The sequence below is a fragment of the Rhamphochromis sp. 'chilingali' genome, assembly GCF_963969265.1.
Source record: "Rhamphochromis sp. 'chilingali' genome assembly, chromosome: 9".
NCBI classification, from domain to species: Eukaryota; Metazoa; Chordata; class Actinopteri; order Cichliformes; family Cichlidae; genus Rhamphochromis; species Rhamphochromis sp. 'chilingali'.
In genome coordinates this window covers 24,559,076-24,585,214 of record NC_137936.1, presented here as the reverse complement: position 1 = coordinate 24,585,214, position 26,139 = coordinate 24,559,076, and the positions used below count along the sequence as shown (strand labels likewise).

Below are 26,139 nucleotides of genomic sequence, written 5' to 3'. Positions count from 1 at the left end.
ACTCTGTGATGAGCACTCTACGGTCTCCATGGTAATGATAATTTCTGCCTGCTGGATGGAGATAGAGAGAGAACACAGTGTATGGATGGCAGTGAATTTCCTGTGTTGGTGCAGGAGACAATGGTATGCTAATGGACTGCACACTTCACCAGATGGGGTTTGTTTGTTTCCGGCTTCACAGGTGAGGTCAACAGACGGTGAGTGCATGTGTGAAGCAGCCAGATAGGGAGAGAGGGGAGAAGCAACCATGAGGGAAAGATAGAAAAAGAAACACGAATATCCCAGCTCACTGAATAATGCTATTCTTACCCCAAGGCTACAATTCTGAGGGCTTGCAAGATAAGATAAGCTTCAGCTAATAAACAAATAATTGGGAGCAGTACTGTCTTTGTCATGTTTACTGAAACATATTTTTAAATAAACTTGTATGTAATAGTTGGAACATGATTTATACTTTTTATATAACAAATTACACTACTTACTTTCTTTTTATATAAATTGCATGGAGTACAAAACACTGTAAAGAAATGGTGTCACAGTTTAGGTATTTTCAAACAGGTAAATTTAAAGCTAAAAATAGAGAAAGAAAAATTTAGGAGAAAAGGTTATTTTCAGATTTTATTATTATGAGGGTTTAAGGGTTCAAGGACGATAATATTGCTTTGCAACACACGTAGAGCAGCACACTAGCCTCCAGTCACAGCTCTGATACAGAGCAGCAAATCAAATGCTCTTTTGGACTTTCTTTTATTCATCCTTCTAAATGAAGTGAAGCGTCAGAGGGCCCAGCCCCCATAGTCAGGTGCAGATTTCATGAAGACTTCACTGCAGAGGACCACGTGAACCATCACCTCATCTCTGATGGTGTTGATTTTTTAGCTTCCTGTTTCCTGTTTAGTAAACCTTTTATATGAGGGCTGTGTAGACGTGGTTTGATCAGATTTGGTCGAGAGTGACCCAGGAACATACTCACACAGCCAGGCAACTGTCATTACATTCTGAGTCAAATTTTGCTAAATCCCAGCTGCCGCGTGGAATTACGTGAAATCCTCTTTTTAACTGATGTCCACCTACTTCAGACTAGTAGGATAAACAAAGACAGACAGTACTATTTTGTCACAAGTTAAATCAAATGTGATCATGCATGTTGTGTCCAAGACTTGTAAAAGAAAATATTATGTGGAAGAATGCTGCATTATCACATTTTCCCTTATAGACTAAAATAGAGGAAAAACTGTGCAAATCACAGACTCACAATAAAGAAATTCATGTCACTGAGTGGAGAAATATTATGTTTGCTTTAAATAATCTAATATTTTAACGCCAGCTGAAGCTCAGATCCTTTTCTGCCAGCAGTAGCATTTTATGTGGGGCACAAGAGATGTCAGACAGTGTTTCTTCTCAGCACCTGCCGGTCCAGCTGTTTTCAGCACAATAGGTCAGACTGACCGTTATGTCATGATTCCCACAGTATCATGTATGAACATCTGCAGGTCAGCAAAGCAGCTCTGATACGAAGCACCGGCATCCCCAACACTTGGCATGACTATATAACAGAAAAGCTTAAAATATCCATCCAGTCAGTTCTTTTCTGTTTATTCAGTTTGGGGTCCCAGGGGGGCTGGAACCTAAGCTTAAAATATAAAAAATATATATAAAAATAAAGCATTTGGCAACACTGGTTCAAATATAGTAGATTCGACAGAACTAGTTCCATGAAAAACAGCTGGTTGCTAACCATCTACATTATGCCAAGAGGACTTCATGTCAGTGAAGCACTGTTGCTCTTGCTGCTGCTCTCTAAGCAGGATTATCTGAGTGAATTATTTTATTTTGCATAATTTGACCAGATGTGTCAATTTGCAGCCAATTTGCAGAACTCCTTACATCCTATCACACAGCTAATCTGTGTTCCTTTGGTTTGAGAGGCTAAATGGAGAGCGTAACAGCAGAAAGTGAAATGACTCATTAAAGCCAGTTCAAAAAGGAAATGCAGAGCAGAAATGGAAATGAAATGAAGGAAAGAAATTGCCATTTTAAATGTCAGAATAATCTGAATTTTGAATCCATTTACTTTTTTCTCTTTTTAAATTATTATTTTTTTAAATTAAAAAACAAAACAATTTATTGAGTGTTTAATGTGGCTTTCTATAAGTCAATCAAGTTTATCAATAGCTTTGTTTGTTTTACATTCTTTCCTGCTTTTGGACAGTAATTATTCTATCGATTGTGAATAAACTGGGCAGGAGGTTATGCTCTGTGAGCACTGCGAACAAGGTTAAATACCTGTTGTGTTAGTTTGTATGCACTTCTGAGGAAACTCTAGGAAAATGCTGTTACTGTATAAGAGGAAGTTCTGGCAAAATAATTTGTTTCGCACCATCTGACAGCACCATCAATCAAACCTTCTCCCTTTGATTCTTCTGAAGTGATTCTCCCATTATTATGTCAGAGCATCATTCATCCTTTTGTGAAACACCAAAGCAGGCCTTCCAGCAAACAAACAGCACTGGGTATAGAAAGGGAAGAATTTTAAGTCTTTTCAGCATACTTACTATTCAGTACAGTAATGTATTACATATTAAATGTTATTTAATTGTTAAGCAGTATGACTGTGTCACCCTGTGATTTTCCTCCTCCTGTATAGTGCAAGTGCAGGAATCCATGCTGGGTGGAACTGTATTTACCCAGCATGCAGATAACTGCCAGTCAGACAACTTTGTAATGCAAGTAATTTTATTTCAAATGTAATGTAATTACTGAATTGATTACAGTAATGCATTACTGTAATGTGTTAGTGAAAAATGTAATGTGATGAGCTGATGCGCTACAAAGTAATGTGATAATTTGTAATGTGTTACTTGTCTTAACACATTACAAATTATTACTTAAAACATTATTATATCTAATACAAAGTGATGTGTTACTTTGTAGCACACAAACACTGTCGTGGTTTGCACATTCTCCTAACAAGTGAAGCCTGTTTAATTCTGAGAGAGTACACAAAGTCGGGCTGTGGCAGGAGGGACATCATTTAAAAAAAACAACCCAAGAAACTAAAATCTAATTCCAAATCAAACATGTGGATCTGCTGTGGTAATCCCTGATGGATAAGGGAGCTTTTTAAGATCCAATAGTCCTTTGGTCCTCTTTGTCCAGTCGTCTCTTTCCTTTGTGGACTTTCAATGAAAGCTCACCTGAACCACCTTTATTACCAACGGTTCCTGAGACCAGACGTGTCTCGTCATATGATTTTATGAAGTGTGACATAAGGGCCAAAGGTCACAAACATTCAATATTGGTTATCTAGCTTGTCCTGTGTGTATTCATTTCTCTGGATTCTGTAAATCCTTTAATGATGGGATGAACTATAAATCCTCGAATCCTTTGCAATTTCACATTGAACTATTTATCCCACACACTCTTTAATAGCTTCTTAAGCATTTTTAAGCTCTTTTTCATTCTTAAATGTGTTTCTGGTATCAAGTTCAAAATGTATTTTATTTTTCTTTCATCAATCAGCAGCATTTTATCATCACTTATCTCTTTGCTTCTTCACGTTCTTCTTTAAGTTGCTCACATCATGGGTGACCAAATTGGATCATCTGCTTCTATCTCACCCTGTTCTTGGCATAGTTTTCTGTCAGGGCAACAATCTGCATGCCCTCCTCCACTGCACCCGTAAAACTCCTCTGTGGCCTTCTTCTTTTCTTCTTGTCTGACACCTCCATAGTTAACAGCCCTTGTGCAGTATATTCACTGTCCCTCTTCTGCGCATGTCCAAACCATTTCACCCTTGTCTCTTTGTCTCCAAAAGACTCAAGCTGAGGTGTCTCTCAGATATACTCACTTCTAATGCTGTCCATCCTGATCACAAAAATCTTAGCAACTCTGCCACGTCCAGCTTTGCCTCTTGTCTTTTTATCTTTATACTGTATTTTCCGATAAATGTAGGGATCTAAATGTTTTGAAAGTCATTGCATTTTGTTAATTATACACACGCACACATATCTTAGTGAGCACATCTAATTGAGAAAATACTTTCCCTAGCTGCCTACCCTAACTCTAACCTTCAAAAACGATTGCCTAGCCCTGACCCTTAGCCTAAACGTAACCATAACCTAATTGTAACTAAAACCACATTTGAGCCTCAAAAATGCCTTCAAACTTGTGGGGATGGGCATTTTGTTCCCATAAGTGACTGTTGGTCCCCGCAAGTATGGTAGCATGCCAATTTTCTGTCCTCACAAAGATGTCTAAACATGTACACACATACACAAACACACACATGGTGAAAACAACACCAATGTTATCAGAGACTAACACTCCGCAGCACTTACTTGAACGTGTTTACAGCCAGACACCATAAAAAGGCAGCGTTATCTCACTTTTAACATATCTAGATGTCTATAAACTGGATTTCAGTTACTGTGTGTATGTGTGTATGCGTGCATGTGTGTGTGTGCATGTGTCTTATTACATTTTGTGTATTGTGTGTGTTGAGGAGTTATCTGTTCTGCTGCCTTTCAGTATGCAGTTGTCACTCTTCCAATTGTTATTTCTCTCTTTAAGATCTCTGCAAATCACCATGTATTTAATTTATTGGCTTACTGGTTTATCTTTTCATTTGTCCACATAAGCATGTCTGCCTGATGTTATCCCAAAAGTCTAATCTCTGTGGGAAAGCTGTGCATAGCCTCAAAATATTCACAACAGACAAATCATCAGAAACATTAAACTGTCTCTAATGACTTATCTAAATAAATAAACATCAAAGTTTAATAAGAATAACTTCATACACCAGAAGTCAATTGCCAAGCTGATTGTAAGTAAATACAGAAAATTACAAATTCTTTGCTGTTAATCTGCTCATGTACTCATATTAAATGTTATTAGAGACAACCACTTCATCTATTATGAAATGGCATTTTCTGCTTATATAATGATGTTTTAACTGGGCTCAATTTTACTTACAGTGCTTTCATAAGTGGGCACAGGGAGGGCACGGAGGTCAGAAACCATAAATTCAAACCCACAATGTCTGTCCTGAGACAAACTGTCGAACATAAATTGGGCAAATGAGTGTCTTTAGGCACGTATTAGTTATCTCTTGCAGAAAGTAAACTCAAGCAAACCTTAACAATATGCCTGAAGGACTTGGGTTGGCTGTTGAATCATGGTCACAACAGCCTAGCAGCCCCAGTGCACTCTTAGAGGCTGTTTCTGTGAGATTAATTAACTATGTGGTATATTAGTTAATGTTAACAGAATACAAAACATGAAGAAGAAATGAAGACATGCAGTTTACATAACTGTATATAATCCCGAACATCTTTCACCAGAGAATAAAGTAGATCCGATTTTAGACCAACATGCTAAAAAAAAGTTTTATATAAATCTCATACTTATTTCTAATGTACAAACATTGTTTATCAACATTATTAAAATGCCAGAAATTTATTTTCACATTTAAATTGATAAGAAATAAAATATCCTTGAACAAAACAAATATTTCCTCCTGTTTGTGTATAATAAATAACATTTACATAAATTCCTGGAATATAAATACAATAGGACAACATTTGATTGTGTAATAATTACTTGTGTTGATTCATTTTCATAAAACAGAACTATTGATTGTAGATAAAGAGTAACTTTACTTTAGGCTAGCTAATAAAATTAAAGTGATCTTTAAGGACTCGTTAAGGCTTGTTTCACCACAGTAATGCTTTTTTTAAAAGTCCATTTAGTACTTCTTTGAATCTTTATAGAAACGATTCAAAGACGAAAACAGTTTTTTTTTCTGTATGCTGTCTCTCACTTGTTATTACTGTCTGCAAAAATTTGCTTGTCATATTGCATATGATCTTTAAATAACTTAATCCCCCAAACTTTCAATTATTTGTGGCACAACACTGAGGTACAGTAGAGCAAAATCTAACTGAACTCCTCTGGAATCTGTCCTGGTATCCTGAAACCAGTCTGCCCAGTATAATCCAGAGAACTGGGAGTAGCAAAGCTTGGACGTGTCTCTAAACTGCAGCTGGTCCTGTTGAGAAACTGCAAGAAGTTCTCATGACCCGAGCCCTCCTGGCTGGACGCTGGCAATTCCATTGGCCGAGTCGAGTAGCAGCGCCTTAGTTTACAAAGCTCTTCCCTAATCTGCCGATTTAGAAGCCCATAGAAAAAAGGGTTAATAGCAAATGACGAATATGCCAGCCAGGTGACAGTTTCCTCCAGGTCATCGGGGATCTGGGGTGTTGCATCAAGTATCAAATGAAGGTGGAAGGCAAAATAAGGCAGCCAGCAGATTAGAAACTGCCCAACAATGACCACCAGAGTAAGAGCAGCCTTACCACCCCCGAAAGGCCGTTCTCGGGTAATCCTGCGTGGGGCATTGCGAGTTGTAATGATGGTAGTCTGACTGTTTATTGAGTCAGAGCGATGCTTCAGTTGACTGTTTGTCCAGGAGGGCAGAGGTCCATGTTGCCGGGCAGCCACACGGGCCACTTTGTAGATATTACAGTAGACAGCAAAAATCACAACTGCTGGCAGACAGAAACAGGTGACACTGAAGAGCACAGAGAAAATACGCCTGTGGTCACTGTTGCTCCAGTACAGTGAGCAGTGTGCTGCACTGACGGAGGTCAGGCTGCCATAAGACGGCCATCCAAACACAGTAGACAATCCCAGCCCTGCAGAAGCGACCCACACTATCACCATCACAGCTGCAGTCAGCTTCAGCGTCATCTTGACCTCATATCGCATGGGGTGAACAATGTAGTAATAACGCTCCACGCTAATAGCTGTGATGGTGAAGATGGAGGCTGCTATGAGGATTACATTGAGGAAGACATAGATCTGGCACTCCAGCATAGTGAACACCACACCAGCAAAGTACCCCGAGCTGGACACAATGCCGAGTGGCATGATCAAGATGGCACACAGAAGGTCCACTGCACAAAGATGGCACAAAAATACAAATTTCCTGAGATGAGGGGCTTTGATGACAACCACAAGAACAGCAGTGTTGGCCAGAAGTGCAAGAAAATTTAGGGTCACCATGAAAAATAATCCCATGAGGTCCTTGAGACGTGTTTGTGGGCTGGGAACATTTCCTAAGTGTCTGCTGGGTGCAGAAGGCTCTATTGGCCAAGCGGCAGTGCTTTCATTGTACTCAGTCACAAATGAACTGTACTCTTCCATGATTCATAATAAAGAACGAGTTAAGATCTGTATTCCAGTGGCTCCCATTGTTAAGCGACGAAGCTAAAAAGTTCTTCAGACATCAAAAGAAATACACCTCACTTCTGTAAAGACAAAATGAAGAAAAGGATAAATATATCAATGGCAAATTTTGCATCTTTTCATTTGCATCAGATGGCTTTACTTTTGCACAGTGGAAACACTTTCTAGTAAAGCATTACGTATTATTTCGCAAATTTGGAGCTACTTTCCAATAAGTTTTGCTAAATCCTCGTCTGTATTCACCCAGTAGTTGCTCATTTTATCTGCACTGAGCCCTTTGTAATTTGTCTCAAACAGTTAACTGCTTTAGCTTAAAATGACGATGGTAGTTGAGGGCAAACTAAAACAGAACAGCTTTAGGCTGAAAATCTTTAAAATGCTCTCCAGAGCTCAGATAGCCTGCAGCTGGGTGATAATTGTTTGCAGGTTCTTTGATAGGAACGGGCCTTTTCACAAGTAGCTATATTGATTACAGTAAGGACAAAGAATGTTAACAATACACGCTATAAGTTACACAAAGCACTGTTAAGGGGGTTATTTAATACCTATTAGATCATTTCTGAATGATAAATTCTAAACATCTTTCCAACTTTAAACCTGCATTCCTAAAGCCATATGTAGTCTCAAGGCATGAGTTGAGATAACCCTAATGACATCACAACAATGGCATTAGCCATTTAAAAAAGCACATCCAGAGCCACAGAAGGCATTACATACAACAGTTTTTAACGTACAATATTACATTTGTTGTCAAATTGATCATAACTCATCACACTAACTGTATCTGACATACTCTGCAGTGTGATATATAAATACAAACATCCAGGAGTACTCACTACAACCTTCATCAAAACACACAGACGTTCACCTTATTAGTTAGGCTGTTTATGCCATTTTGTATCTATAGTGAGGGAGAAACATGATCAATGGGAATAATTCATGGAGGACACTGTGTTTCTCCTCCATCCATCCCCATCCTTTAGAAATGAAAGATAATGAGCATGCTTGTTTTAGCCCAGCTGCAGTGAACTGCCTGCATTGATTAGTATGTGTTCAGTGTCACCCTTCACCATACCATCAAAGAGGAGACCTTAAACCAGAACACGCCTGACCCCTAATCACCGAGCAATCTAGAAATAGTATATAAAACAATGTAACAAATGTAACATTAATCCGTTTACATTTAGTTTCACGTCTGTGCTGCCCTTCATGTGCCTCCCCCATAAATGTATCTAACTATCTTGTTCTGATAATCATAATCAGGTTTCAGGCTGTGGAGGACGCTGTGTCCTAAATACATGTGCTCTCTATCCACTGGTTATCCACTGATTCTCTCTGCCGCTGTAATCTTCTATGGTGGACAGCTATTGGCATGCCACGTTTGCACTGAGATTTATCCCCAGGAAGGACTAGTACATGTACATTCTCATACACATTATGTAAGGCTGTCCTCGTTCTCATCATGTTCCAGTTGCAGCCCAGCATGTGATGTTCTTCAGTCCACAAATGACTTCTGAACAGGTTTACCTTTTCTAGCCACTGCTCAGTTTCACTTTATTTGATTCTCCAAAACATTTGTAGTTATTTTACATCTATGTTTAATACTTCTGTCTGATTTTATCGCTCCTCTTGGTTTTTCAAATAAATCCTTTTTAAAAGCCAAAAAAGGTCTTAAGAACCATTTTAATGTATTTAAGCTTGCATAATGTTAGTGATGAGCATTTATTCCATTATCTGACTTTTCTGTTGAATTTGAATTGCACAAATAGGTTTTAAAGAGTTCAAACTTAACGCAAGAAACTGAAAGTGTTGACCAATTTTAATTAGATTTAAAAATGAGGTCTCCAATAACTGTTAACTCAGCTCATTCTGATACAAAATGAATGACACTTCAACATGCAGCTGCAAAATTCCATCCATGTGCTACAGTATGTTGAAATGCTGAAAGTTCATAAGTTTAGGTTAATAATTTCATTCATTCATTCATTATAATAAATTCACTAGAAGGCAACATTTCATCAGCTTGTAATGTACTTGGACTTTGTGGGTTTTAAATGTGTAGTGAACCCTATGAATTGATGCACAGTTATATTCTTAACTAGCATTATCTATCCAGTTTTTCTGAATGACATAATTTGAGAGACTTTTTTATTTCTGGCATGGCTCAACTTGGTGTTAAACTTGCTCAACTTTAAGAAAAAAACCATTAAGGCAGTGTCAGTGAAATCTGCTAAACAAATTCTAACAATTTCAGGAAGTGTTACACAAACGTCTCAGTCATTTGATCTGATAGAACAAAATAAATCAATGAAATAAGTAAATATGAAAGTGAAATGCTTTACTTTACTTTGCATTTTACTTTAAGCAATGAACCAAACAAATAGAATAATATATATTCTTTCACATCATAGTTAAGTGTTATATAATCAAATAGCTATATACTTACATCAAAGCACTTTCATTTTGAAAATTGGTCCTTAAAAAGTTCTTGTAAACTAGAAATCTTCCAAAACACTCTGATATTTCAGAAACTTTGAAAAGCATCAAATTCAGTACTCAGGTGTTGCTGCAGGTGCATAATGGTCCACCGGGAACTATCCTGCTGTGTTGCAACTTCTCATGAAAACAGCTGATTTCCGACAGGAAAAAAAAGGCTTTTGAGGCTTGACAGAGGACCCCTGGGAGGACTGAGGGTATCGGAGAGAGGTGATGTGCTGTGAGTCCACTGAGGCAGCCCAGCTAGCCCGAGGGAGGGGGGGGGGGGGGGGGGGGGGGGGCGAGGAGCCAGCCTTTGGTTGTCCAAATCACATCTTTCAAGCGAAGATGACTGCATCAAACCGCCTCCCACTGACATTAACCATGTCCCACACACACTGTCGTTCATCAGTCAGTCAGTATGTGGCTGTGACTGTTACACACTGTTCTTGTTCTTACACTTGCTCCTCTATTCCCTTCATAGCTCCAGAGAACGAGGACACTGGTGTATTGCTTGAATGTAATGACTCATTTACCATTTAACACACAGTACTTCCTTAATTTAGTTAACCGAGTTTCTTTCTTTTCTTTTTTTGTTTACTTAAGTAACAGTCACCTTTCAGCGGAGTAGATCAATACTACAACAGGGGAAACAGGGGTCAGTACTGACATCTGTTGGCTGAGGAGGAAACAATACTGTAGGTTACTGTGCTGATGGAAGAAAGATTCAAATAACTGAAAAAATATCAGCTGCAAAACTTTATTGTTTGTTAGAGTGAAGCACAGAAAACACATGACAAACATTTTGAAACAGTTATCACATACAGTATACCTTGAAATTACCTGCAATGCACAAGTTGGAATGAACAACAGGGCAAAAGTGAGATCCCTGTCCTACTCACACGTGTAAAGGTCAGCTGACTGACTGATTCTAGCTTAAAAGGTTATTAACTTATAACCACTCTCTTAAATACAGTAAGAAAACCTAAATAAGAACACTTGTTTACAGTATTAATGATTACATATGTGGCAGTGTATAGCGCTATCGAACGTCTGGGTGTGGACACCATGTGACACTCAAGGTGAAAACAATCTAACAGACATTAACTGCTGTCAACGTAAAAATATAAATACTTATCATTCTTAAAAAATAAAGAACTAGATTTTAATGCTGAATGAACTATAGTGGATAAAAAAGGCAATCTGTGACCTATTTCTATCAGACATGAAATACGTGTGACCAACGGATGAAGACAGAGGTGAAGGACTATAACTGAGAGTCACTTGTCATTGCTCCGTCGTCGGGCAGAAGCGAGGCATCTTGGCAAAAGCTTTGCTCAGCATTAGCTCTGTTTTCTGTTTTACCCAACCCCAGTCTCTTCTTCAATAATTTATCCTCATTGTTCAACTTTGTGCGGATTGCGGTTTTTATTTGGCTGCTGTCAACACTGAACTTGGCTGCCACATGATCTGCAGGAAAGAAACAGAAACCTCTGGTTATCAAATTAGTACGTACAGTGGTGTGAAAAAGTGTTTGCCTTCTTCCTGATTTTCTAGTGTTTTGCATATTTGTCACACCTCTATGTTTCAGATCTGTTTCAGAAGTAATGCCCCCTCTTGTTAAATCACAAATTTACTATGATTCTTGTTTTGTTAATCATTGTTTTGGAAAGTGTTTTACTACAGACACCCAGGCCTGAATACTGGCAGACCTGTTGAATCAAGAAATCACTTGAGAAACAAAGTCAGAGATATTCATCAGTCTGGAAAGGGTTACAAAGACATTTCTAAGGCTTTGGGACTCCAGTGAACCAGAGTGAGAGCCATTACACACAAATAGAAAAACTTGGAAAAGTGGTGAAGCTTCCCAGCAGTGACTGGCCTACCAAGATTACTCCAAGAGCACACCAATGACTCATCCAGGACAATATTATGGAACCACAAGCTTCACATGTCTCAGTTAAGGTCAGAGTTCATGATTCAACAATAATAAAGAGACTGGGCAAAAATGCCATCCGTGGGAGAGTTCAAGGAGAAAACCACTGCTGACCAAAAAGAACACAAAGACTCGGCTCATATTTGCCTGAAAACATCTTGATGTTCCTCAAGAATTTGGGGGAAATACTCTGTGGACTGACAAGAACAAATGCTGACATTTTTAGAAGCATGTGTCCCATTGCATCTTCATCTCATCTTTCATTTCAGAAAAGGATCATACTGGCAGTAAAATATAGTGGTGGCAGTGTGATGGTCTGGGGCTGTTTTGCTGCTTTAGGACCTGGAAGACTTGCTGTGATAAATGGAACCATGAATTCTATGGCGTTATTTTTGTGCCACTATTCTGAGCGCACGGAAAAAAAAATTTTGAGCGCACGTAAAAAAAAGTTTGCAGGTGCAAGTGTTGCATTTTGAGGAGAAATTTATTTTGAGCGAAGAAAAGCTAAATTTGAGTGAACAAAACTCATTGCTGCGTGCAAAAAAAAAAAATGTATTTCAGTGTTTGCTATTATCCACACACACAAACACACAATAGCAGCCCCTCTCGCTCAGTTTTTGCATTTGCGCTTGCTCTCAACGTGTTACTCGCGCTCTCAACATTTCTGCCCGTGCGCGCTCAACATTTCTGCCCGTGCGCGCTCAACATTTCTGCCCGTGCGCGCTCAACTCTTTCTCTACACCGTTATATTTGTGCCACAAAACCAGCCAATCACAGACTTGGATGCAAAAAAATCCAAGCTGAGCGCGCACGGGCAGAAATGTTGAGAGCGCGAGCAACACATTGCGAGCGAGCGCAAATGCAAAAACTGAGCGAGAGGGGCTGCTGTTGTGTGTGTGTGGATAATCGCAAACACTGAAACACATTTTTTTGCACGCAGCAATGAATTTTGTTCACTCAAATTCAGCTTTTCTTCGCTCAAAATAAATTTCTCCTCAAAATACAACACTTGCACCTGCAAACTCTTTTTATGTGCGCTCAGAATAGTTGCACAAAAATAACGCCATAGAATTCTGCTGTCTACAAAAAATCCTGAAGGAGAAGGTCTGTTTCTGACCTCAAGCTGAAGCACTATTCAAGCACAATGATCCAAAATACACCAGCAGGTCCACCTCTGAATTGCTTAAGAAAAACAAAATAAAGGCTTTGGAGAGACCCAGTCAAAGTCCTGACATAAATCCGATTGAGATGCTGTGGCATGACCTTAAAAAGGTGGTTCATGCTCAAAAGGCATGCCAGTTATCGCTAATGCTTGATTGTAGCTGTTGCTGCTAAGGGCGGCACCAACCAGTTAGTAGTTTTAGGGGGCAATCACTTTTTCATACAGGGCCATGTAGTTTTGTATTATTTTCCTCTTAATAATAAAAATCTTCATATAGAAACTCCATTTTGTGTTTAATTGTGTAATTGTGTTATGTTTGTCTGATTTTCAAATTTGTTCGATGATCTGAAACGTTAAAGTGTGACAAACATACAAAAAATAGGAAATCGGGAAGGGGGCCAACACTTTTTTCAATCACCATATACAGCATTTACAAAGAAGGCTAATGTTTCTAAGGCATCCTTAGTGTTCCTTGATTTACCGATTAAACTTTTCAAAATCTCAGGTGGGAGCTGTGGCTTGTGGCAATCCTCTCCCGTAAAGGTATTCCTACGGCCCTGCAGAGAGTGGGTGGCCAGCGTTTCTCTGTCAAAAAGTATCATGAGCAGGGCTGAAGTGTACTTCTTGTAGTCTGCAATTTCTGCAATGCGCTCATAAAGATTTTTTGGCACTCGAAGATTCTCTGAGAGATAGATGAAATTGTGGTCATCCTACAAAGAAAAAGAAATATCTTTTATAAAAACATTACATTTCATTGGTGTTTGATCCCAAATTAACCACTTATAAAATAACAAATTAGTGCTAGCCTGCCTGAGCTTAAAAACAATGAACATTTCAAATGAGCACCAATGACATATAACTTCTTCTAAGATAACAAAATGTTAATGAACTGATCAATCTGCCAACTCAGTTATACAAAGAAAGTACAAAGTCTACAGCACACAGGAGCGTTGACCTCTGGTATATTATGAAGCGCTCTCATTTCTGCCTCAGGCTCAGTCAGGAAAGAGATAGTCTCATCAGAGTTTTGTGGCGCAACTGCTCCTTCGCCTCCGTGGAGAACATGATCCAGGGTGACCCGCAGTTCATGTGCCGTGTGCCTCATCTGCATCATGAGAGTGTTCATCTCTGAAAAACGTTACAAACCACTGAAGTAAATCCGACACATGGTGAAGATATTCATCAGATAAATTATTTCATTTTATGTTTACAGCATAAACTCAGACAGAAAACTAAAAAGACTGACGGGATCCAATTTTTCCTTCCGCACATGTTATCAATGCACTAGACAGTTACACAGACGAATACTCAACATTTGACATTTAAATTTTAATAAGGCCCTGTTCTTGTCATTGTTGTTAAGAAATTCCCTTAAGTAATCTTCAGGAAAAGTTCTCCTGGCTTCTTGAAAGAAGCTCAAAGCTCTTCTTTGGATGTTGGCTGCCTTTTGTTTCTTTCTGTTTTCTCTGTCACGCACTGCTTCAGTAATATTTGCTCTGTCAAGGCCAATCCATGACTGTGTGTTTGGAATCACTGTCAGTATAAAAAAATGAAGCTGTTGCCAATCAGAAATTTTCCAAATGGTACCTCGCTGTTCTTCTGCTCACAAAAGTTTGGCAAATTCAAATTTTCCATACCCATTTCCTTCCTTACGCATGGCTTCTTGACAGCCACCCTCCAGCTGAGACTGTTTGTGATGAGGCTTCAGTGAACAGTAGATGGATCAACTGAAAGGCCAGATGCATCTCCTCAGATCTTTTCTGGCTTTTTTCCTAATTATTAAGGACATGACTTTCACATACTGTAGATATTTTTCTAACACTTCTTTTGTCCTCTGCTTATCCAGAACAAATTCTCCACAAGTTCTATAAGGACACACTTCCCACCATGTTGAGATGTACCAACTTTTAAGCTAATAGCTCTGTGAGAATTACCATGATGGTACAAAAATACAATTTTATGCCCATCAACATAAATTATCTTTGGCATATTCAGTTCATTTAACTAAAGAAATGGGAACAAATTACATGCTTTTCGCCACAGGCTGCTAGTAACAAAGATACAATTTAAAATGAACTCTTTGCTAAGTTGTCTGGAAAGTGTAGTCAAAACACTGATTCGTCTCCTCACTTGGGTGCCTTTTTATGCTTGAATGATTCATAGGTCAGTCTTAAGTGGATTAACAAAGACAAAGGATTTCCTTGGAATTGGCAAGTATAAGAACTCAACTGAAAATGAGTGAAAAAGCAACCAGTGACCAAAGAAAAACTTTGGTGAAAGAGCTTCCTGCTCTTCCACTTTTTAAAAAAATTACAAGAAGGTCTAACTCCCAGGAAGAAAAATACAAAGAAATGCAGGATGACTCATTCGGATTTGTCCTTGTAGCATCTAAACCAGTTAGGTTTAGTTAGAGTAATGTGTGTGCTACAATAAATATTAATGTGGTCTGACAGTATTTTTAAAGGATATAAATTAACTGATTGATTGATTAGTTAATTTTTCCCACCCACCTTTGAGTTCCCTCAGCTCTCTCTCAGCCAAAATTCTGCATCTGCGTTCATATTTCAGTTGTGCCTGCAGCTGCTCTATTTTCATGAGAAGGCTGATGGTGTCTGTTCTGATTCCCGGGCTTGCAACATTGTCTTCATCAAATTCAGTAGTGTCAAGCTGCCACAAGAGTTGAAAAAGAACACATAAAAAAATCCAAGTTATACACAAGTTACTTATTCTGATAATTAAACAATGAACTCTCACGTCATTGTTGGGATAAGGTGAGTAGCTGGCCTCTTCATGGAGCCTAAACTTATCCTCGCCTGAATGACAGCCAAACTCTTGTGCATCTGTAACGTTATCGATCTTTATCATCTTAATGGGTGGCTGTGCTGCAGTCGCACCTGCGTCTCTCTTGGGTGGCATGGTGGTGAACAATCTGGGAAGAGTAAAAAGCACGTTGACACACCAAGTGCTGCTGCTTTTCTGCACAGGACAAACTCAAAGTTGGAGCCAAACTTTTTTCTTTTTTTTCACTCACTCAGCGACGATCTCTGCTCGTTTTAAACTCCCCCATGCAAAAACAGAGAGACAAAAAAAGGTTTGCAGTCAAGCTTGCATCCCCCTCCCGCTGTCTCATCCCCCCTCCTCCTACCTACTACTAGCCTCCAGCTGCTGGAGCCAATGAGTGATGCAAACTGCATTTCAAAACATGTTCAAATACACGTGATATTTACTGTGCGATAGTTTAGAGGAACCTCACCTCAGGTTGAGCTCAACGACAAACTGTAAACACAGTCACTGAAGACAAAGGCAGTGCAGTACATGGAAATACTGCGTAGTAGAGGAAGTAGTAATACTACTGCAGTAGTACAGTACATAGATCCTGATATAATTAGGGATTTTTTTTAACCGCCGCGCATAACATTTTCGATTAAATATGTGTGAAATACTAATCTTACGTTTACCTTCCACTGTGTGTGGCGCGCACATTTATGGGATTACCATCTTGTCAAATGCATATTTTTACAATTATGTGCGGAACAAAGCTGCGAAAACTTATTCCCCGAGGGAAGTATTTCGCCCCAGCACAATTTCCTGTTCATCGAAATTCCTACACGGGCCAATTAAAATCCAGAATTTTAATAAAGGGTGGGACATGTTAGAGTGAACGTGACAATTAGCCAATCAGTGTGCGCTCGCGGCCCATCTCAGCTTCCTAGTTTGGTTGCAGTCGACCCATGTGGGTTCAATGTTGACTTGCGGCTTGAGAAAGTTGAAGAGTTAACGCTGCATAACTGTTGTCAGTTTTGAAACGCTGCTTGTTGCGTTTCGACATGTCTTCATCATTCTTTTTAAAAACAAAAGAAAACCCCAAGTTTGCCAAGAAGGGGAAAAATACGGCGGGCACGAAGCGAAAGGTAGGTGAATTGAACTGTTAGCGGGTAAGCTAAACCATAGGGTTCACTCGTGGCTTCTTAACTGGTTTCCACTGTTGTTATAACGCTTTTATTTACGCTTTTGTGGTAGATACATCGTATTTTTTCCCCCTCGCAGGGTGATGTGGATCCTACCGGAAAAGGCAAATTACGAGCGAAGAAATCGAGCTCGAAATATAATGAAGAGATTTCCAGCGACTCAGAGACGGAGAGGTGCGTTTTCAGTGGGGGTTATACATTAATCACAAGCCTTTGGCCTCTAAATAAAAGCACGAGTCTTAATGATCTTTGTGATAATTTGATTTTTCCAGTGCCACAGCGCCAAAGAAAAGGCAGTCCACCGAGCAGATTGAGTATGAGGAGACTCCACAGGAGAAGAAGCTGAGATTAGCTAAACTTTACCTGGAGCAGCTCAAGGAAGAAGGTAAACTTGTGTCATTTACACAGGCACAACATTAAAATTCATTATTCCAGAATGAATGAAAAGAATTCTTCTTATCTTCAGAGGAAAATAAAGCAGAAGAAGCCTCCTTTGAGACAGATCTAATTGCGGGAAGACTTCAAGAAGAAGTGGTAAGACATTTCCTATGTGAGCCCGTTTAATAAATGGTAGCTGTAGTACCAGGGTACCTTACATGACTTGGTTATTACACTGCCAGTTTCATGTGTTGAGCTATGTCTCTGTGTACTAACATTTACTCAGATTGTCCCCTCACAATGAAAATATCGTGTTGCCAACTCTACACCTAACATTACAAAGTGTTGAGCCTGTTGGCCAGATGTTCCTTAGATCATGCTGTTGTGAACGCCATTCATCCTGTCATTAATTGAGTTTTCACTTCTGGTCGATTTGCCCTTGCTCCTTTGTATGAATCGATCTCTCTATGCTCGGCAGTAACACAAGTCCTCCTGAATATGTAGCAGAAATGCGCTCAGTATTTTGTTTTTGTTTTGGTTTGTTTTTTTTACTTGAGGCAGACATTTGATGGTATCTGTGGGTCCTTATATTTTGGCAATAATTATTATGCTCTCAATTCCAAAAAGTTGATTCTGTTCATCTGGACGTAGTATTTTCAGTGGGAGAAACATTTTGTCACTCATCAAAGTGACTTCTTCAGTCTCTGAAGACTGACATGACTTCTTCAGAAGTCACTTGGATGAGTGAATTGACAGTACTGAACAGGTTGATCAACATAGAGGTAGACTACACTTCAGAGTTTCAGAGGGGTTTGCTGTTATGACATTCCTATGGCATAGATTCAACTCAGATGTCTAAATCAAATCTTAATAAAGTTTTTTATGTTCCCATGATTTTTCAAAGTTTAGTTAGGCCACAGTTTAGTTTCAGTTTCACAAGACAATTTTCTCTAAATTAAATAATGACTGATGTAAAAATGCTGATGTGGTCTTCTGGGTTACAGTTCAGTAATTTTTAATAATTTGCAGCTTTACATCTTATGATCAGATGCAAGAAATATTTTGGTTGTACTTGATCACATCAAAAACAGTATCTCATTGATACTGTTGTTTTTTTTTTTTGTTGTTTTTTTTTGGATTTACTGTACTTGATTTGCTGGACTTGTGTTTATAATATTGATATTTCTGTGGATGTGAGTTTATTTTATTTTTTCCTTCTCCCATCAGCTTGAACAGAGAGGAAAGCTCCAGCGGCTCATCGCCAAAGATGTAATTATCAGAATTTTCATCCTTTTAATCCCGCTGTGTGTCTAATAAGAAGTTTAATGTTATTTATTTCTGTGTGTTTTTTGTTTGCTTGTTTTTAGCTCATACCACCAGATCCTTCAGAGATCAGGATGTTCAGAGGACACAAACTTCCAATTACGTGCCTGGTCATCACTCCAGATGACAAGTACATCTTTTCTGCTGCCAAAGACTGCTCCATCATTAAATGTTAGTGTATAGTTAATCCTTACAATTTTTTTTAAACTCCTGTCGTGAAAATAAATTCAAATTATTTCACAGTTGTGAAGGCTAATACTTTAATAATAATATGTTTGGAAATGTTCTTATTAGGGGATGTTGAGAGTGGTAAAAAAATACATACAATACCTGGTGGAAGGAAGGGTACAGAGGATCGCCATGTTGGACATACAGCCCACATCTTGTGTATGGCCATATCATCGGATGGCAAGTACTTGGTGAGTAGTTCTTCCTCAGCAATTCCTGCTTTTACCAATTTTGGGAATCCAGCTTATTCTACCTTTCTTACCAAAGTGTGACCATAACGTCTTTGTTTACATATTTTTAGGCCACTGGAGACATGAACAACCTGATCATGATTTGGGAGGCAGAATCGTGTAAACATTTGTATAAATTTACAGGACACAAAGGTGCTGTGTCGGTATGTTCTTGATGGTTTTTTTTTTTTGGTTTTTTTTGTTTGTTTGTTTGTTTTTTTTCCCCCCTCACTAGTTGGCTACAATTTTGACATTTTAACATCTCAGCTGTACGTTGGTGATACCTGCAGTTCTCTTATAACACAATCTTCTTTTTCCTTCACAGGGCCTTTCATTCAGGAAGGGGACTCATGATCTGTACAGCGCCTCTCATGACCGCTCAATCAAAGTGTGGAATGTGGATGAGAATGCATATGTAGAAACTCTGTGAGTGACCAATCAGAAAATAATTTCTCACATTCATTTGGCTCTAGTGTGTGAAATTAACTGTGACTGTAAATTCCTGTAGCTTTGGCCATCAGGACTCGATCACAGGACTGGACAGCCTGAGCCGTGAGCGCTGTGTGACTGCAGGAGGGCGGGACGGTACTGTACGGGTGTGGAAGATAGCTGAAGAGTCTCAGCTGGTGTTCCATGGCCATGAGTGAGTCTCTTGACTTCTGTGCATTGCTTGTTCTCACCAGTGTGCACAAATTCAGGTGCTTTGTCTGTTTGCTTGTTTTCTAAGATTCATATAAAAGCATTTAATAATTGCACAGAAATGTTCATAGTCTGCATTAAAAATATATGCAAAATTACCATCTGAAATAAGAGAACCTGAGAATGAAGCCAGAGTGTTTCCACAGGAGTGGTAATTGTTATTATTTATTTTTAAACAGAAAAAGCGATGCTTGGCTGGAATGACAAGTATGCTGAAGATTGCTTCCCCAAAGACAAACTAGCTCAAGTTAAAACTTGACTTTGTAGTTGGTGTGGGGGGGAATCTAAGCAGAATGTAAGAAAGAGAAGACAGTGGATAGCAAGGTGCACCTCATCTGTTGGCTTCAGATGAGAAATTATTTCAAATATTGAAAAAACCCCATATTCTTCAGCATATGCAATAAATAGTTAAAATAAGATAACTAGTATATATGAAAAATGTTAAAGTCTACACATTCTCATTTTTGTTCTTTATAGGCAATTTAATATTTTATAGTGTTGTATTTAATTCTAAATTTGAGCATTTTTGACCTATGGTCTTTTGGAATAGGGTAAATATTGACCAAAACAGAAAACGTAATATGGAAATATTGTGCTAATACACATGGTTTACACGCAGATTTGTTCACAAGCACTGTTTGTGAACCAATCACATTTTACTTTTTTGGCCTGAAAAAATAAATTAATAAATCTTAAAATTAGAAACCATTAGGAAATTATTTTTGGACACTGCAAATGTCAGCTAAACCACTAGAAGAAAGAAGTGGCTCGGTGGTGTAGTCGTTAACACATTAACCTTACATGCAAAAGATCTTCAGTTCAAGACGGAGAGCAAACAAACCCAGAGTCATGCTACTCAGAGAGCCAGTCGCAGGCTTGGATAAATGTTGTGTCAGAAGGTATCTGGCTGTGCCAAATCATACACGCAGATCCCATCTGCTGTGGCAACCCCTAGGGAAATAAGGGAGCAACCAAAAATGGCCAAAAATCAGCACAATTTCTCATGGATGATCTTGCTCTTCTGCTGCTGGCACTATACTCTCATATAAAGTTTGAAAAAATATGAAAGAAATCAAATTATTACTACCTTTGTTACTACCTTTGTTACTACCTTTTTGACTGCTGCGTGGGTTTTATTGTCCCTCTACCATTAAACATGTCTGTTGGTTGATTTATATAAAATCTTTTGATATTAGATGTATTGGAGTAATTTTCATTCTGAAAATTTAACAGCACAGCTTGATTTTTTTAATTTTTTTTAATAGATGTACACATTCATAAATGCATATTTGTTTATAGTCTATTTTTCTTTAAGCATACAGTGAGACTGACAACTCTGATTTTGTTGTCTTTTATTAAGGGGTTCAATTGACTGTATCCAACTCATAAATGAGGAACACATGGTAACAGGAGCAGATGATGGGTAATAATTTGCTGCTATGTTGATTCAGTTTCTTTCTCTCCATTTTTATTTATTCGGTGTGTAATAGTGTGAACTAACTCATTCATATTTCCTGACAACCTCAGCTCTGTGTGTCTTTGGAGTGTCAACAAGAAGAAACCTCTCAGCACAGTGAAACGGGCCCACGGTTGCCATGGTGATGCAGGGATTGAGCAGCCTCATTGGGTCTCTTCAGTGGCGGCACTTCAGAACTCTGATACTATTGCCTCAGGTGCCTATAGCTGTGAGAAACCTCTTCATGTGCTTTTCAGTAACACATGGACCCGTTTTTATTCGCAGGATAATGTAAATAAAGTGTTTTACGAGTGATTTGTTTGAATGCAGATGTATTCAGTGCAAGTAATAAATTCATTCCTGATGAAAAGGACATCAAAGTAATACATCAACCTAGGTTGGTGTTTAAGTAAGCTGTCGTCATTTGGCTTTGTATAACAACGGATCTTCCTTGCAGGTTCCCACAACTCAGAGGTTAATGTGTGGAAATGTGGCCAGAATTATCGTGGGCTTCAGCCTCTGTTCAGTGTACCAGTGGTAAGCAGTTAACCCTTTCCTCTCATTTAAATAAATAAATAATAATAAGTTGCATAAATGCTTATTTTCTTTCTCTACTTTCCTTTCCTGCCTAGTCTGGTTTCGTCAACAGTTTGAAGTTTTCAAGCTCTGGTCAGTTCTTGGTTGCAGGAGTTGGACAGGAGCACAGGTACATTTATACTCATGTTTCCATAGAAACTAAAGTTCCTGAAAACTAATGAATGTCAGCACAAGTTCATGTTTAGTGGACAAAACATCCACTAGGTGGCAGTGTTAATCCATCTTTAACATTTTAGAATTTTTAGGTTGACTTGGCCTCATTCATATAGTTATGCAGTTACTAACTGAAGGTAACCAGGAAGTATGATGTTGGATAATGTCACACTTGTCATGTAGTATTTTCGATCAGTTTAGCTGAATGCAAGGTAAAATAAAATGTGCAAGTGGATCAGATATTTTGTCTTGATGCATGCTCAATCATCCAGGTCAGTAAATCCACAAAAGATGATTCTGTTCATGTTGGGGAAACCTGCAGTCAGCTGAGACTGAAGAAGTCACTTGAATGAGTGATGAAGCATTTCTCCCACTGAAAATCTGTCCAGATGAACAAAATCAACTTTTGTGGATCGGATATTTTGTTTTGGTGTGTCGATCATAGTTACAGATTTTACAGAATGACATGTAAATCTGAACTGTTTTTTTTCTTTTTTTTTTTCTTTATTTTGATTGTATTGACATATGAAACAAACAGTGTTAAACTTGACCACTGTGAAAATTGCTGAGGGGAACTGACAGTGATTATTGTAATTTGATATCCAAAATGCTTTCTTGTGTACTGGAGGGTCTGAGCTGCTCTATAGTAAATCCATCCACCCACTCATGGCTGTAGCTCAGGTCATCTACTGATCAGAAGGTCAGTGGTTCGATCCCTGGATGCCCCTAGTCTTCACTCATCCATTGGTGTATGAATGTGTGTGAATGGTACTAAGCACTTAGACGCATACAAGGTGGTGCTTGTGTGAATGGGGTGAATGTGGCATGTTGTATAGAGTGCTTTGAGTACTATATAAGAATCAGTCCATTTTACCATTTACCATCTCTTCCACTTATCCATTTCAGGGGGGATTATCCCAGCTACCACAGAGCGAACTGTTCTCTACAGTACAGTTTAATTAATCCAAAACCTTGTCCGACAGATAGGATTTTTATGACTAATACCTGTATTGACCAATTACTCGTTTGCTCTCTGGACCAGCTGTTGCTTATAGGGAAGTTACAGATTGCCTTCATCTGCAATCAAAACTTATGACTTATCTGAAGGGATCTTGTCTTTTCTTTACTTTGTAAATGTTTATCAGTCATTATAAATACCAAAACCTCGGGATCAGGAAATGGCCTAGCTGATATGTCAGTCAGACTAATTGTGCCTCCAAAGATGTGCAGGTTACTCGTACTGTGTGCATTAATACTGCTCTATAGCAGTGTTTTTAAACTGTGTACTGATAACACGTCAGGTGGTCCCCCACCCTTTTTTATTTCCAAAGGTGCAATATCCGTGTTTTCCAAAAAAGTTTTATTGGAGCATTGGAGAGGTGCTTTTTTTTTCTTTTCTAACCTTACCTGAATCCATCTTAGATGAGCTCGGGCTCAGAGACAGCTTCTGCATTTCTCAATCACTGTTTATTCCCTCGAGGTTTTTGCTTTGCATGCTAGAGTTTTAATGAACTGACAGTTTTCAGGAGTGTGCCTGAGCCTGTGCATTGATTTCTACTTCAGAATTGTCTGTTTCCAGCACGGTGTTGCCTGAGGACACACAGATCACAGACATTAATTACTGGTTTTCAACCTTTGCGCAAAGAGATTTCTCCGGATCTCTGATTTTTAATGTACCATAGATGATGAAATTCTTTGCAGTCTTCTATTGAGTGGGCAAACCATCCTCAATTTTTCTTCTGAAAGCCTCAAGCTCACTGTGGTGATCGTTTAATACAAAATGTTTATGACCTGTTACCAGATATCAGATTTAAACCATTTCTCCAGTGTTTTATTACTCCATCCCTCCTTATTTGTTTTTTAATTAACAATCCATATGGTGGTTAATCATTAATCTTCAGTGAACTGTTAGTGTTAAAATAATGATTTGTAAATAAATCTTTGTTTTGTTTACAGATTGGGACGATGGTGGAGACTAAAGGAAGCCAAGAATGGAATTTATGTTATTCCTCTTAAAAGGAAACCCTCTGATCCAGAGGAAACTAAAAGCGCTGAATAGAAAACTGTTAAATGCTTTTCCTTTTGTAAATTAAAGATCTAAAAATAAAAAATAAAATCTCAGGATTTTTTTAATTTTATTTATTTTTTCTTTACTTACTTTAAAAAATAAAAAATAAAATCCAGACAGTATCTGTTTCTACAGTTGTCTGTGGATTCCTCTTGTTATTAAAAGACAATAACAGCTTTTGGTTTAGTGAAGAAGTCAAAGCATTGTTGGTAAGGCATCCCTGCATAAAAATAAAGTGTGAAGAGGCTGAATTGTAGGAGAGGAAAAAAGACTGCTGGTTCTATTTTGTGATCATAAAGTTTTGAAGTGTCATGATGTTCTATGAAAGTTAGGCTGTAAGTGTGTCTGGAAAAGTGATGACTGCTTCTGTGTGTAGGGTATTGGAGGAGTCAGATCAAAAGTTGTGAATCATAGATATGGTGGTAGCAGACCAGCATATCATTTGAATCTCATAAAAATGTAATTGAAAGTATATTGGCATCTTTTAGTAATAAGGGAAAAAAAAGGTTTACAGCTTATTTCTACTTTTACTTTACTTGACATTTACTTGGTATTTACAGGAGGGAAAGTGCACAAAATCTTAATTATACAAGTGATTTGTCAGACCAGCCTCAGGGACTGCAAGCTGTTGACTAGTGACATTATGTCAGTGACAGTTATTGTTATATAATAACCAAGAATTACCAAGAATTGGTATTTGCACCATCTTCAGTCATCCTGCAGGTGTCCACTTAGACCCAGGTGGACATGTTGATGCCATTTTCATTAGGAATCGTTTTATTATCCAACTCTTAATTTTGTATGCCATATAGGGGGGAAAAAACAGTATCATCTTCTTTCACAGTTAAACATGCAGACAATAACATTTAAATTTTTAATAAAGTCACTTCTATTTATGCTGCAGGCAGACAGTGGGTACAGTTTCACATCTAAAACGCCAGTCCGCATTTAATGTGTAAATGTAGGATTCGTGTGAACTTTTTTTTTCCCCCATGTACAATTGCAGGTACTCAACTATTAAAACAACAGCTATCCTGCACTAGTTTGGTAACTGAAAATTTACTGAAATGGCAGAAATCGGCTAATCACGCATCCAGATCTCAATTGCGATTCTTGTGCATAGCTCCTCTGAATTTGACTGAAAGTGGGAACCCAAACAAAGTAGAATTTGATCTTTTAATATTAAAAAAGAACATTTTATTTACATAAATTACAAGTAAGCACGCACTGCTATACCAGTCTACATTAACACACGTCCTTTACGTTGTCTAGTTGCCTAGTTTTCATCACATTCACTATAGTTAGTCACACATTTTGCTTAACAGAAGGGCTAACTTTATCTCAAAGCATTTTTTTGTCAATGTCTAAACATCTGGATATATTCACAGCACTGTAAGAACACAATAAGAACAGCCTTTTGTTTTTGTATAACACTATTGCTTCACAACCACCCATTTGACAACAAGACTCTTTAGGACAAGGCACGGTGCATTTAATCACATCTATCTGTAAACCAAGGAGATCACAGCATATTAAATCTATACAAAAAAAAAGGCTTTACAGTTGATACATACTGCTCACTGTAAGAACATCGTTACGCTTTCACAGTTAGAGTTACCATTGCCACTGTCAGTCTAGTTATCTCTCTGCAACATGTTAGATGCCATGGGGGCTTTGTCATACACAGCTCTGTTGGATGGAAGGATGATTGATGACAGGATGGTTGCTTCTGCTTAGAGAGGAATGTTTTTCACAAAGAGGATGTTGTGGAGTCCACCACTTCTCGCCCGTTGCAAACTGCTGGCACATAGTTGGAGGCTGATCCTGAGGGAATAAAAGCAGTGATGTTAGAGTTTCCTGCAAACCAGAGATAAAAGCTGCGAGGAGCAAGTGGTCCAAATACATTAGGCACCCTGTCTTTAAGTACAATTTTGAGGTATCCTTTTTGTGCATGACTTTTATTGTGAAGTTTATTTGGCTGATCACGATTATACAGACTTGCACATAAAATGTTACAAAACAATACAGTTTCTGTCCGGTTGCTTCATCACTAGCTATAATTGAACAATGTGAAATACTGCAACCAGAAATCCATCACAGCTTACAGTGCTATTTTCCAGACAGTATCCTTACATTGTTGAATTCCTACTTTTAATTGCAGCAATTAAATACTTTTTATTTCTTACATCATTTTTTTTTCTGACAACAGAAATCACTT

General features: G+C 38.4%; 4 protein-coding genes across 14 annotated transcripts in view; 1 reads left to right on the top strand and 3 right to left on the bottom strand.

Moving 5' to 3' along the window:
* Positions 1–5,566: 5,566 nt before the first annotated feature.
* LOC308402973 (putative G-protein coupled receptor) lies at positions 5,567–9,881 on the bottom strand. Its single transcript, XM_080892156.1, has 2 exons — positions 9,695–9,881; positions 5,567–7,310 (listed from the first exon to the last, which is right to left on the bottom strand). Exon 2 carries the CDS (start codon positions 7,204–7,206, stop codon positions 5,938–5,940), a length of 1,269 nt encoding a protein of 422 aa, XP_080748282.1. The 5' UTR covers positions 7,207–7,310; positions 9,695–9,881; the 3' UTR covers positions 5,567–5,937.
* A 595-nt stretch (positions 9,882–10,476) lies between these two features.
* Positions 10,477–16,360, bottom strand: LOC308402964 (uncharacterized protein). Of its 8 annotated transcripts, none has more exons than XM_080892143.1 (7): positions 16,280–16,319; positions 15,853–15,865; positions 15,576–15,750; positions 15,332–15,488; positions 13,777–13,949; positions 13,303–13,531; positions 10,477–11,193 (listed from the first exon to the last, which is right to left on the bottom strand). In XM_080892143.1, exons 1-7 carry the CDS (start codon positions 16,302–16,304, stop codon positions 10,991–10,993), a joined length of 975 nt encoding a protein of 324 aa, XP_080748269.1. In that variant the 5' UTR covers positions 16,305–16,319; the 3' UTR covers positions 10,477–10,990. The 8 variants fall into 8 exon arrangements, with proteins under 8 accessions (XP_080748269.1, XP_080748272.1, XP_080748273.1 ...); XM_080892146.1 differs by lacking the exon at positions 16,280–16,319 and adding an exon at positions 16,075–16,260 and having other exon boundaries at positions 15,635–15,750; XM_080892147.1 differs by lacking the exon at positions 15,853–15,865 and having other exon boundaries at positions 15,635–15,750; positions 16,280–16,360.
* A 169-nt stretch (positions 16,361–16,529) lies between these two features.
* Positions 16,530–23,990, top strand: rrp9 (ribosomal RNA processing 9, U3 small nucleolar RNA binding protein). 2 transcript variants are annotated; one of them, XM_080890657.1, is made up of 15 exons: positions 16,530–16,732; positions 16,869–16,963; positions 17,062–17,174; positions 17,256–17,323; positions 18,395–18,436; positions 18,535–18,661; positions 18,785–18,909; positions 19,020–19,112; positions 19,274–19,374; positions 19,457–19,591; positions 21,008–21,070; positions 21,175–21,320; positions 21,561–21,640; positions 21,736–21,809; positions 23,810–23,990. In XM_080890657.1, the coding sequence occupies exons 1-15, from the start codon at positions 16,649–16,651 to the stop codon at positions 23,910–23,912; spliced, it is 1,449 nt and encodes a 482-aa protein (XP_080746783.1). In that variant the 5' UTR covers positions 16,530–16,648; the 3' UTR covers positions 23,913–23,990. The 2 variants fall into 2 exon arrangements, with proteins under 2 accessions (XP_080746783.1, XP_080746782.1); XM_080890656.1 differs by having other exon boundaries at positions 21,175–21,332.
* Positions 23,991–24,139: 149 nt separating this feature from the next.
* LOC308402072 (metabotropic glutamate receptor 2-like) overlaps positions 24,140–26,139 on the bottom strand; it is a 29,412-nt gene continuing 27,412 nt past the window's right edge. For 2 of the 3 annotated variants that reach the window (XM_080890653.1, XM_080890654.1), the window contains exon 6: positions 24,140–25,745. In XM_080890653.1, coding sequence (XP_080746779.1) covers positions 25,672–25,745 — 74 coding nt within the window. In that variant the 3' untranslated portion in view covers positions 24,140–25,671. Of the gene's footprint in view, positions 25,779–26,139 lie in introns of all 3 variants that reach the window. The other variant, XM_080890655.1, reaches the window with a different exon arrangement.

What these genes read in the sequence shown, in the direction of transcription:
- LOC308402973 (XM_080892156.1), bottom strand. Translation starts at nt 7,206, where the DNA reads ATGGAAGAGTACAGTTCATTTGTGACTGAGTACAATGAAAGCACTGCC.
- LOC308402964 (XM_080892140.1), bottom strand. Translation starts at nt 16,304, where the DNA reads ATGTGCGCGCCACACACAGTGGAAG. An exon ending in CGCTTCATAATATACCAGAG is followed by an intron (nt 13,532 to 13,776) that starts GTCAACGCTCCT and finishes TTTTCTTTGTAG; the next exon opens with GATGACCACAATTTCATCTA. An exon ending in GATTTTGAAAAGTTTAATCG is followed by an intron (nt 11,194 to 13,302) that starts GTAAATCAAGGA and finishes TCTTTCCTGCAG; the next exon opens with ATCATGTGGCAGCCAAGTTC.
- rrp9 (XM_080890656.1), top strand. Translation starts at nt 16,649, where the DNA reads ATGTCTTCATCATTCTTTTTAAAAACAAAAGAAAACCCCAAGTTTGCC. An exon ending in CGGCGGGCACGAAGCGAAAG is followed by an intron (nt 16,733 to 16,868) that starts GTAGGTGAATTG and finishes TCCCCCTCGCAG; the next exon opens with GGTGATGTGGATCCTACCGG. An exon ending in GGAGTTGGACAGGAGCACAG is followed by an intron (nt 21,810 to 23,809) that starts GTACATTTATAC and finishes TTTTGTTTACAG; the next exon opens with ATTGGGACGATGGTGGAGAC.